Here is a 12,419-nt window from a genome sequence, read left to right as displayed (position 1 = left end):
TGCCATGATAATGTAATGTACTTCACTTCTTGGGGGTATGAATTTTTCAATTTTCATGGAGAATCTCCGAAAATCAATGGAAAGTCCCTCTACGGGCAGACATGTCTGGCTGAAGGCTGCTGGGTCAGCTGACTGGCAGGTAGCTATGCCTTGGCCGGTGAATGCCATCGCGAATGAAGCCTATGAATGGAAAATTAAACAGAGCAACGTTGGGAAATTGCTGCTAACGTTTTAAGGGGGGAAATTCTACCCATGTTGAACGATTCAAAACGATGGGCTCATCAGCACACTTTTGACATCTTGAAAAAACAATATAATATTTGAAAGAATTTCGGAATCGCTTGAATCAATATCGAATACACGTGGAGGAAGTGCTGCCCGTGGTGTAAACAGTGGACTTGTAATCCAGAAGTTGCTGGTTCGATTTCCTGGCACAGCAGCAGCAGAAACGAGGGAGCAGGTTTCCTAAATCCCTCCCACCGCTGTTCACCGCAGCAGGATAAATGGGTACACCATCATTAGTCGATGCACAGTTCACATGCAGGGGGGCAAAGTGTGGGTACTTCTACCTCTGGCCAGCGTGTAAGAGTAGGCCAAATACCGTCTAGACTCCAGAGCTCCTAATTGGAGGCTCTTCTCCGAAGAGTGGCATGAGTCGTTTGCACACCATGGCGATTTGCAGTGCTTTCAAGAGAAACCTCACTCAGTGTTATTCTTAAAGCCGTACATTTTTAAAATATTTTTTTTGGCAAAATCTTATTCTCTGAGACATGTTTTTTTTTCGTGTATACATAAAATATGTATTAGAAATATATTAAAATCATTTTCTGATAAATGTGGCATAAGGAAAAATATTGTTTGAACCAGATAAATATGTTGCAGTTTGCTATGTAAAATAATTGTTTGTGCCACCAGTATTCTTTGGCATATGGACAAGAGCGGTGGTTGGGTGGGTGGCTGTTGATTGTTATTTTTTTCCCCTACACGAGGGACTGCCATGACTGATCTCAAAAGACGCAACGAAAACAGCAGAGGGACCTCTAAGAAAACATCTAAAGTCAGTCCCCACTCAAATGACAGCATCCAAGGCATTGCCCTGCTGAGCCAATAGTGGTAACAAATTTCACATTCCTGCGATGGGAGCAAATATATCCAACTACACGTGACTTCCCTTTCAAAGTCGTACTTCATTCAACGCCCCCCCCCCCGACCAGGATTTGAACTCGCATCTCATTCCACCACAGAGCCGCCTGCTCTAGAGTGTCCAGAATGAATATATTGCTTTGTGAAAGTGTAGCCATGCCAAGCTATACATTCTCAACTGGGATGTAGGTCATATGAAGTCACTGGTTGGCTTTAATGATGCTTTACGATGTTCTGAGAGCTTCACAGAGTGCATCTTAAAACATTTAGTGTAACTTTTCACTGTAGTCTGTGGCATTTTTAGATTTTAAAAAAAAAATTCAAATGTGATTTATATTGGTAATTTAAACCACATTTGATCTTCATGATATGCAATTGTGTAACTCATGCATAAAATAGATTTATGTGTGTGTTATATTACAAAGTAGTGTACCGTGTTAAAATGCAATTATACATATATATGGGCTTAGGCAGATATGTGTCCGCGTTCAGCCACTGAATTGAGACAATTATCTCTGTTTACAACTCGGCTTGACCTCATTTCAGATCGCATATCTCTTCGAGGGGAACCTAGGAGATATGACGAGATTTCTTGACAAGCCTAAATTATTCACCACGGCATCAAGCACTTCCAAGTTTATAGGAGGCTGAAAATACTTATTTTTATTGAACCCAATGCATCGGCGAAAGTGATAGGGAGCTCTGCTTAACATACCTAAGTAGAATGCTGCAGGAATTTCTGTAAAGATTGGAAGGACCATTACATAGATTTATGACTCCAATACGGTATGTCAAGCATTTTTATCTGTGTGGCCTTGAATTTAGCTTTTCTCTTTTTTTTTTGCGAGGACATTATTGGTGAAATATTGTGTGCGAATGCGTCTCTTTGTTGCCCATGTGCTCCTTGAGCTTTGATTGTACCCAGTCGTGCTGTGATGATGGGCGCAGGGATCTGTTACGTTCGTTTCCTTTGCTCAATGCCGAGGCATTTAGGATCTTGGGGCTCTGTGGAAATTGCAAAATGTAGCCTTCCAGGTTGAACCGTGTCTGCAATTTCTACGTGAGGCTTATGAGCCATGGATACCGCAACAGACGTTGCGTTCATTAGGCAGTGGAGACATAATTAAGCAGTTCATATAGCTTAATTGCCCCAGTAGCATCTGACTTTGCCGATGAAACCCAGAAGCTCAAATGCAGTCGAGAGTTTGCTTGCTTACGTCTGGAAAGGCTCAAGCACATATTTGTATATGTATTGACACAGCGTGGAATTTTTCTTCTACGTATGTGTTTAGCTATACTTAGAGGGTCTCTCTAAACCTCCGTCTAGTGGAGGACCTTCCGCCAGCAGTGGTGTGAGCTAGCACCTGTACCCATTGCCTGTTTACACTTACAAGTGAAACCACAAGTGACATGTTATTGGAAACACGAATCTCATTTTGAATGACCTTCGCATTTCGTAACAGCTTAATGTAGTTTTTGTTTGCGAGCACAATGCGCGCTCCAACAAGTCGTGTGACTTTTCGACAGCTCCCCAACTCCCCGGGCAAAACAAATGCCACATACAAGGCCGAGACACTGTATGCAAGGTAGATTACAATGTTCTACAACGTTTTGTCAGGATGTACGTAGGCTAATGGTGCAGCCCTGCAATAGCTTGAACACGCTACTGCTTGAGGTCTTAGCTGGGGACTTGGAAGGGGCGCCTGTGAAACAGAGCTTTGCAGCTCATCGGATTCCTCCAGTATAAATGAATATTCTGATTCTGCTTGTGCCAGTTAGCGTCTCCAGAGATAGTCCCTCCTATAGGATGTATGGGCCTTCTACGCTGGCCGGACATCGAGGAAGAGGAGGTGGCAGTTACCCACAAATTACTCCACCACACGCGACATGCCGGACGGACAAACTGTCGAGTGTATATGGAATGTGTATGGCAACGTGAAACTTTACTTTGAAAAAAGAAGTGACGTTTAAATGTATATATTGCATTCCTCTAAAAAAAAATTCCTTTGAAAAAATAAGTTATGTTAATTTGTTTGCAAAAGTCAGGAAAGAAAATACACGGGGAGGTAAGGTGGGTTAATGTCCAAACTTAGAATAATTGCTAATTACCATAGCTCATCCGATTAGCATATTACGCCAATTAACTAATTTTAAAAAATAGCGACAGAAGGACCGTCGTTGTCTTTATGTCATTAAAAAAAATTGTGATGGTAACTTTTCATCCAGCGGTGGAAAGAGAATGGCTGATAAAGCCTCGCACAAATGTAAATAAACCTGCGCTGTGAAGTAACCGCTGCGTTACGCAACCACAGACGCCACATTGTGAAGGGGGCGTTTAATTTCAATCGGACGCATACAAGAAAAAAGTTTAAACAAAAACAAGTTTGTAAGTAAATACTTAAACGTTTCAATCACGTTAGAGAGCATTTCCCAGCCGAGGAGAGTGTTGCAATAACATTAATGTCAAGTTCCGTGCTAGCGTGGATTTTTTTTCCCCAGGTCCTCCAGTGTTTTCCCTCCACATTTAGAATCAACATCACACATTTGGAGTATGAGGCTGCTATATATTTCAACGTGATGAGCCACTTAATTGAGCTATCATTTGTGGCCAGGACGATTCTGAAAAATAACTAATGACTCGCTGTGCTTTATCTGGTAAAATGAAAATAGTTTAAGTTTATTTATTTGTAGTGATTTGCTTACCATTCCTATACTTAGTACTCCACAATCATTTTCTTTATTGTTTGTTGTTGATTGACCCTGCCCTTATTGACATCAGTGAAAAAGAGCCTCACAGCTCATCGGATTTCTCCAGGATAAGTAAAGATCCTGATTCTAAATCTCCGGTGGCTTTTGAACTGCGAGCGGGATCCTTATTTCTCTGAACACAGTGAGTAAGGCCGTGCCGCCCACGGTTTCGAAACGATCGAGGGCTGCGCCGATTGTTTCCGCATGGGATCCGCGGAGTATGAGGGCCTCGCCGGTGCGGTACAAGTGAACTCACCTGCCGCGCGGTAAGGTGCCGGCATTGTTGACCCTAACATTAATATAGTCGAACAAATAAAAAAAACCACCGAGAAAATGGAGCGATGAAATCGGTTCATGCGCTGGTGCCGCCGGGTGGATTGTTACAACGTGGGATCACGAGAGAAGGTGGCGGATTTGGGGAGGCCTTATTTCAGAAGTGGATTAACCATCCCTGATGATTATGACGATATGAACTGGTGATTGCATACTTGAGAGGAGGAGCGTGATCTGATTGTCTCGTCATGTGCGAGCATTGCCTTAAAGCGCTTTATGAGGGAGGAGGGTTAAAGCAGGCACACACACGGCTGCCAATGCCCTTGTGTCCGAGTGTGGGTGGATTTCCCCGATGTCTCTGAAGAGTGAGAGAGAGGATGAGAGTATTGTATTTCTGTTGTTTCAGGAAGAAAATTGAGACCAGACTTAAAACCCCAGCATATAAAATTGCTGAAGGTTTTTTTTTTACTTTCACTCCACCATTTCGCTTGTGTTGGTAACAAAAATGGCGAACTCTTTGCAAAGATAAAAGTGTATCGACAACTTTGAAGTGCATATTTAGTGGGACGTTTTCAACTAAGAGTTACTGTTTAGAACCCCCAACAAAAGCTTGGCTTTCACAGCTCCGATACGATAAAAAAACCAACAGCAAAGCACTACCCCACGGTGAAAGTCTCGTGTTGATGCATTATATACGCGTTAGACACGTGTGTGTTGCTTGCTGGACATTCGTGTTTGAAATATCGCTCCTTTCACTTGTGACGACAATATTTTACCCACTTTTTAAAAACGTAATTGCTGTACGTCTCACACACACACCGCGACGCGTACAACGTGCGGATGCCGGATTTCAAAATGAAGGTTTGTACAGGGCCACGGTTACAGATCAAATCAAACCCTCGTAGCCCGACTGCTCCATGAGCCATCACCAAGACTCGCGCCGCACACGCTCACGAGCGGCGTTCCGAGTGGACGACTCCACGGAGCAGCAGCAGCAGCGGGCGTCACACCCCCCCCCCCACACACTCTGCCTTTTATTGCCGCATCTTTTGCTCGGAGAGCTTCACCCCGGCCACCTTGCTTGAGGTTTGTCATTTTTGTTTATCATATCCTGACCACACAGCTGCCGGCAAAAGTCAAAAGTATCCCTAACGAGCGGCACACGCATTTGTCACCTCAGCCCCGTCTCCCTCTCTCTCTCTCTCTGTCCACTGGCGCTGCGATTCAACGTGGCAATGCAATCCCGTATGTCGCCACCCACCGCCTCCGAAACCCTTCCGCTTAATCTTTGACTGATTGGGACACGCGCCTTTAGGAAATGTTACGCTGGGCCCATGGCAGAATGCCGAGGTGTGATTCGGATCCTCTGGCTCTGCCTTCTGTTAACTCGAGTCTCCTTATTCAACCCTGGCGGGGCCACTGAAAGAGCCGCGTATCGGTCATCTGTCATCGCGAGCGCTCCCCGCCACAGTTGTGCTCGAATGTGATTTTAGTCTAAATGTCATAGAACGCTTGATTTGTATCATTCGGTGCCTGCATTGTGCACATTTTTCTTGAGCACGCGTAAGTTACTTGAAGAAATTAGTCATGGCTAGCACTTGATTTGTGAGGGACAGAGCCAACGTCTGCTTGGTTTGATTTATTTATGATTTATATTTGTGTCTGTATAGATGTTAAATGTATAAACAGATAAGGTCAAGGTGCCATCTCTCCACAGAACTAAAAACATGAGTCTTTTTTTAGCTATCTGCAATTCCAGAACAGATGGCTTTTTGTCGTAATAAAATAACTAATTTCTATATTATTTGAAACAAACTAGAGTTTCACTAAACATATACCTTACACAAATGGCTTTTGGCAGCAAAGAATAAAAAAAGTCACATGCCAACTCTGAGAAACGCTGGTCATATTTTTAAGTTGGAAACAGATGAGAACATCGCTGAGGGTAAAAAGAAATCTTGCTTCGCGAGAAAGCAGCAGAAGGTTTATTTTTCCTGCGAGAAATATACGATCTGCGGGGAGAAAAGGGTAAAACAAAGTTAATGAAAATATGAATAATTATGGAAGTTATGCGCGGGGTTAAAAAACGGTGTTGGCTCAGGTGCCAAGGTTTCCTTATTTTAACCGAATACAGAGTGCAGATGGAAATAAAAAAAAGGTAATTGGATTATGAGACAAGGAATTTGTTTCGCATATATATACACATCTAAAATTAATTTGGTTTTAAGTAACTCGCCGGGTGTTTCACCCCGCGTCTGAGTGCAATTGCCGGGGCAGTTGACGCGAGCAATGCCTTCGTAGCACCGAGTAGCAGCTGCTCGGCCGTTCATGCTGAAGTTTCATGCTTTGGCCAACTCAACCCAGCTGTGTTGAGCTAGTGCCAGAGGACTGTCTCAAAGTCCACGTCAGTTAAGAAGCAGCGCAGTGGATAACTTTGTCACGCAGCGTAATTGTTCGTTACACAAAGGCCAACCCCCCCCCCCCCCCCCCGCTTTCTCTTGGGAGGAGTGTGATTTATAGCAGGTCGGTGAAGTTAGACGTGACACGGGCAGCGCGATTGCTTACACCCTGCGGAGCGTCTCGGGATCTTTAACATCCACAAGTGGGTGGCCGGGCAGGCTTATTGCCTTTCCCAACGGGCGGCGGTATTTTTATCAAACAACGGGGGACGAGAAGACGTGAGCATTTGCTTCTTGTTTTGTTTCGGCTCGTGAATCTGCCACCGTATTTCTTTGCATTGTTTTTTCTTAACGAGCTTGCACCGCGTCTACGGATGTATAACACGCGTGCACCTTTTGAAGGGTGCGGTAATCGTTTGGGGACAGGAGGCGTGAACAAGCGCCGGCCACACCACCCAAGCCGCCCCTCGGCGTCCCCCGTGCCGGCCCTAATTGGCTGCTCTTCTTGTCCCCAGGACGGCGTGTGTGGTCCGAGGTCAGGTGCAGACGCTGGACGGGACCCCACTGGTCGGGGTGAACGTATCCTTCCCCCACTACCCGAACTACGGGTACACCGTGACGCGGCAAGATGGAGCGTACGTACTGCCGCGTCAGTGTCGTGCATCGCGGACTCCTCTTGATTTCCTCTCGTGCTCCGTCTTGGGTTTTTTTTTTTTACCCATCTCGTGTGCATTATTTGTGATGTTGTTTTTTTCCTCATATGTACAGTTTCATCTGCCCCACATCGCCCATGGTGTAACATTTGTGTGCAATTTGCACGGCATTTCCATTCAGTTTCATCCAAGTTTTGTGACTGCAAGAAGTTATTTTAATTAAAGAATCATTGCATTGTTACGTGCCAATTGAACGCACCAAGCATACACACGCATTTTGGGCCTTTGGACCTGTGCCCATGGTTTCAATAAATATATAATTTCAACAGTCCGTGGGTTTCCACAATTGAGATATCGGCCCACGGGTTTGACAATTGAGAATTCCGTATTAAATTAAGCGTGGAGATGGGGGCGGGTGGGAGGCACTTCAGTATCGGAGCAATGCAGCGCGGCGCTTAGGGGAATGTAAGCAATGCCGGGCGGAGGTGACGGCACGCGCCCGTTTGATGTCACGTTCCCCGACCCTTCCCCCCCACAGCTTCGACCTCATGGCGAGCGGAGGACGCTCGGTGACGCTGCAATTCGAGCGGGCGCCGTTCACCGCGCAACTGCGCACCGTGTGGTTGCCGTGGAACCGGTTCATCGTCGTGGACACGGTGGTGATGCGCCGCGAGGAGAACGACATCCCGAGCTGCGACGTCAGCGGCTTCGTGCGGCCCAACCCATCCGTGCTGCCCTCGCCCCTCACCTCCGTGCCGGGCAGCTGCGGCCCGCTCAATCCCATCATACCCGAGATCCAGGTACGGGCCAATCTCACCCGCCGCCAACCCGTTGAACTCCGTTCGGGGACCTTCCCCTTTTCGCGTCCCTCCACCGGGGTCGAAAGTCGTTCCAGTGAATCGGAATCTTTATTTAGACCGGAGGAATCGGCGAGTGGCGAGAGAATCGCAGCGCTTGCAAGGTCGCCTGCTGCGACATCTCGCACAGTGCGGGGGCCTTCCGCGAGCAGCGGGCAGAGCAAGAGGTGTTGCACCACCTGCTTCTCGCTGCAGCAGTCGTAACAGCAGCAGCGGCCACTCTCTAGTTGTGTGGATCACCGTCACGTAGCCAGGTTGGATCTTCACCTGCCGACTTTGGTGCGAATTCCCACACGGTGTGCACCCCCGCGATTTCCTCCCTGACCACCCCCCCCCCCCCCCCCGATGCTGCTGTGGTTGTAGCTTTTGCATGCCCGACTTTCCAATCCTGAGGTCACCGGTTCGATTCCATCTACCTGGGCTTGACAGTTGAACCAAAATTCCGCCCCACCGACTCTGTCCACCCAGCAGTACAAAGTGGTACTCCACGGTTGGTCTTTGGGCAGGGCACGTGTGGTGGGAGTATCGTGTGGGTAGTTCCACCTCTTCCAAGACATCTGGCCAGTGTGGAAGAGTAGGCCAAGTTATCCTTTCAAGGGCCTCTGTAGAGTCCCCTGTTACAGAGGCCATTCTGCCAGCAGTGGCCGTGTATGTGTGTCCGTTTAATTTATTTCGCACCGTACGTAGCCAACCGTGCTAATCGCAGAGCTGCACCTTTACCTCTGGCTTGAGCACTCGTTTTCATCATCATCATTATCAGTCATGATCTGTTCGCTGCTAGACCAAGGCCTATCCGTGCCATTGCCACATCCATCATTGTCCTCTGCTGCTACAGAGCTGCTGGAGTTTAGGAATTTTCAGTCACGGGAAGGCTTCTTTTTTTTAACCATACTTCACCATGCTGGTGAGCATAGGTAGTGTATTATGACATGCTTCTTGCTGAGTACCTGGTATGGGGGAGACCCCCACTCGGTCTACTTCAGGGTTTCCCGCTAAGTCAAGCTCGTGCCCGGTGGAAAAACAATGTGAGCACTTGTTATCAAATATTTTTTCATGTAAAACTCTGAGAGTTGGCCTATGCACAAATAAAATATATATTTAACTCACCATATTAAGAGGCCACTGTTTACAAAAAATAACTTTAATGTTTCTTAAAATACAGAGAGAAGGAAAAAAATGCGTATTACTTTTTTGTCTTGAAGAACTCACGGAAAATAGTAATAGCTTTTGGACAGTTATGACAAGTAACACATTTGGCTGGACTCAAAAGAGTGAGTGAGTGTGTTTGTAGCATGGCCATGTGCATTATCAAGTCGTGGGATCTGCAGATGTGGAGTTCTGTGTTTGTTTGGTGGTGGGTTGCAATTTAAATGATTTGTGGACCTCCGCTGTGCTCTTTAAAACACCATCTGGGCCTGCGTTTGGCATTTAACACCGTCTGTTTTTTTCATAAGCCCACAGTGTGCAGCCTTCCAAGATTCCCTAACACAAAACACAGCTGTGCAAAAGTCCTGTAAATTATTGGCACTTTCCTCTTTTTTTATTACCAAACTTTTATTCCCATTTCTCCGTTCTGCCTACTTAGTATACCTGGTTAAATCCACGCTTTTTCTCAGATGTGCACGTACAGCGGTTTGTCAATCCGTTGCTGGAAGGAGGCGTCCGCATGCCATGCGTATTGTCGGGCATGTTTGACCATATTTAACCACGCTGGTCGGCGCCAGTTGGTGAAGGTGTGGAGCGCAGGACATGGGAGTATAGAAGTACAGTACAACAATCGATTTTTCTCCACTGCCATCTGCTGTCTACAACGTGGCAATCTCCTGTAGCCTATATCACCTGTTTTGCATGGTTGCCACCTATCAAGGCATTATCCAAGCTTAACCTGTGTTTACGTATGCATCTACTTATCTATTTCCTAATCTGTTTTTGCGTATGCAATTTGTCTTATTTGTGCAATTGCAAACAATTTAGTAATTACGTTCAACAGGCAACAGTGGCTATCAGTCTTGAGCTGGCCGTCTCCTCGGGTAACCAGGGGGGGGATCAAAACACATTGAGACTCGGATATTAAGTGCGGATTTGCATCTGTTTACTTTTTCTCAATGCAGTAATCCTTGGCAGCCCAGTCACTCGTTACACAATTGGACACGGGAGAGATAAGGCATCTAAATCGGCTTAAAACGAGACCGGCTTCGGCAGCGTATTTCAGCCATCCTATTATCAAAACTTTTCGACTGCCATTTGCGCGGTTATGGCGCCTAGCAGCCTCCGCGATTAACGAGGCCTTGCCACGCCGGCACCCCCTCCCCCCTCTCCGACGCACACGACAACCTCACAAATGGACCGTGCTGACGTCCGCCGAACGGATCGCCCTCGCGCGCCAACCCCCAATCGGGGAGGACGTGCGTTGATCCTGCTCGTCCAGCGCTGCGTCACGGGCACAGGCACCAACCTAACCGTTACTTAATTTTTAAGAACCCCTGCGGGATCCGTCTCGGGTTGTGTGTGTGCCCGTATGCGTATGCGTGTGTATGAGCTGTGGGGAGTGGTAGTGTCGTGGTTAGCGCGCTGCGCGACGAACCCAGCTACCCGATTTGGATTTCCGTTCGCAGTCGACACCAGTGATGATCGTCTGAACCTGTCCTGAGCCTCCCCTAGGTCGACTCGGCCTCAAATGAGTTCCTCGTCATGTGTGGAAACATCGGCACTAGGGAGACAAAGGTGGCCGGGCGTGGTGCTGGCCAGCCACCCCCTCATGTGCTGTGCCGGCCTTCATAGATGCTCGCGAACAGCCCTTGCCCCGACAGTCTGTCGATGCTACCCGGGGGATCTTTGCTGTCTCCCCATTCCAGGCCGTGCAGGAGAGCATCACCCTGCCCGGCTCCGAGCTGCACCTGCGCTACGTGAGCAGCCGCGCTCCCGGGTACCACTCGCGCCTTTCGGTCAGACTCACGCCGGCCAGCGTGCCCTTCAACCTGCTCAAGGTCCACCTGTCGGTGGCCGTGGAGGGGCGCTTCTTCCGCACCTGGTTCCCGTCGGCGCCGAACCTGCGGCACACGTTCATCTGGGACAAGACCAACGCCTACGGGCAGCCCGTCTACGGCATCGCCGAAGCTGTAGGTGAACGGTCGGACGCGCGAGGACGCAACACAAAGGCGCCGCTGCCTCGTGACACCGCGCTCTCCGTTTCGGTTCCGCTGCTCTGTGATTAATGACCGCGCGTGCCCGCCGTTAGGCGCTAATGCACAGCGTAGAACGATTAAACATCACGGGGAATGTGCTAGAGAAAGCTTCTCCTAGTTAAAAAAAGAAAACCCGACGCAGTTAGGTTGTAAATAACTCAGGTACTTTATTTTTTGTATTAATCTTCACTTTTTATTGATAGCTTTATACTTACGTAATTTGCACTTTTGCTGCTGCTGTGCACTTACATAGGATAGTTACGATGTGAATGTAAGCCGTTGTCATTCAGATGCGGGGGGAAAAGGTTATGTCAGCCAGGGGGGTTGTTAGACCATACTTCACCGTGCCGGTCAGTGCGGGTTGGAGAAGAGGAAGGGAGGCTAGGGGCCAGTTCAGACATTGCTCGCCACTGACGTTAGCCTTGGCCACGGATTGAATCCGGGTGCTTAGCAAGGAAGTGGGCACGAACCGCACCGTGGCACTGCTCCCTGACTGTGCACTGCGTATACATGAATACATAACGGTCGTCGTCGCCATGTACATCGGCATTTTCTGGGGTCCACGCTGTGAATTGCACCAATCGTGCCACTTTCCGTCATTGCGTTTGAAATGCATTCGGCATCCCGCCACCCGTGTGTGTGCGTGTGCGTGCGTGTGTGTGCGTGTGTGTGTGCGCGTGTGTGCGCGTGTGTGTGTGCGCGTGTGTGTGTGTGCGTGTGTGCGTGTGTGTGTGCGCACACCTGGACGTCACCTGCATTGGGGATGAACCGCGGTAACTCCTCGAGTCACCACGGCATCCACAACTAAGCTGTCGCTGGCGATAAACAGGCAGGGGCACAGAAGTGGTTTTCCGAGTAGCCGTAACTGTTTCTCCCATTGGGGGGGGAGGGCGTTAATTAGACCCCCGCCGCCTTCTCTCTGTCACTTCGTCTGTGTCGTCGTTTGGGAAGAGGGTCTGTCCGCTCTCAACCGGGTGCCTGGTTTTTTGAGCCACAGCATACCCAGATACCCAGGGGCGTGCGGTCGCCCCCATCCCCTTCACCGCCCCCCCAGCACAACCACATACTGATCGCAGCAGCGACCGACTCGCGGTTTAATTTCACCGCGTGCGTCAAAGCGCGGCGGCGTAGGGTAGATGGTTAAAGAAAAGCATTATCAGC

At 48.3% G+C, this 12,419-nt stretch overlaps 1 protein-coding gene across 18 annotated transcripts in view; it reads left to right on the top strand.

Moving 5' to 3' along the window:
* Positions 1-12,419, top strand: part of LOC116952152 (teneurin-4-like) — a 430,454-nt gene that overhangs the window by 378,029 nt on the left and 40,006 nt on the right. For all 18 annotated transcript variants that reach the window (XM_032971246.2, XM_032971251.2, XM_032971247.2 and 15 more), the window contains 3 exons: positions 7,079-7,198; positions 7,755-8,016; positions 10,929-11,192. In XM_032971246.2, coding sequence (XP_032827137.2) covers positions 7,079-7,198; positions 7,755-8,016; positions 10,929-11,192 — 646 coding nt within the window. The remainder of the gene's footprint in view (positions 1-7,078; positions 7,199-7,754; positions 8,017-10,928; positions 11,193-12,419) is intronic.

This window comes from Petromyzon marinus, chromosome 45, assembly GCF_048934315.1.
Source record: "Petromyzon marinus isolate PM22_M1 ecotype Great Lakes invasive population chromosome 45, UKy_Petmar_22M1.pri1.0, whole genome shotgun sequence".
Taxonomy (NCBI): Eukaryota; Metazoa; Chordata; class Hyperoartia; order Petromyzontiformes; family Petromyzontidae; genus Petromyzon; species Petromyzon marinus.
The sequence above is the reverse complement of the archived record's forward strand: the minus strand, read 5'-3'. Positions and strand labels throughout refer to the sequence as shown.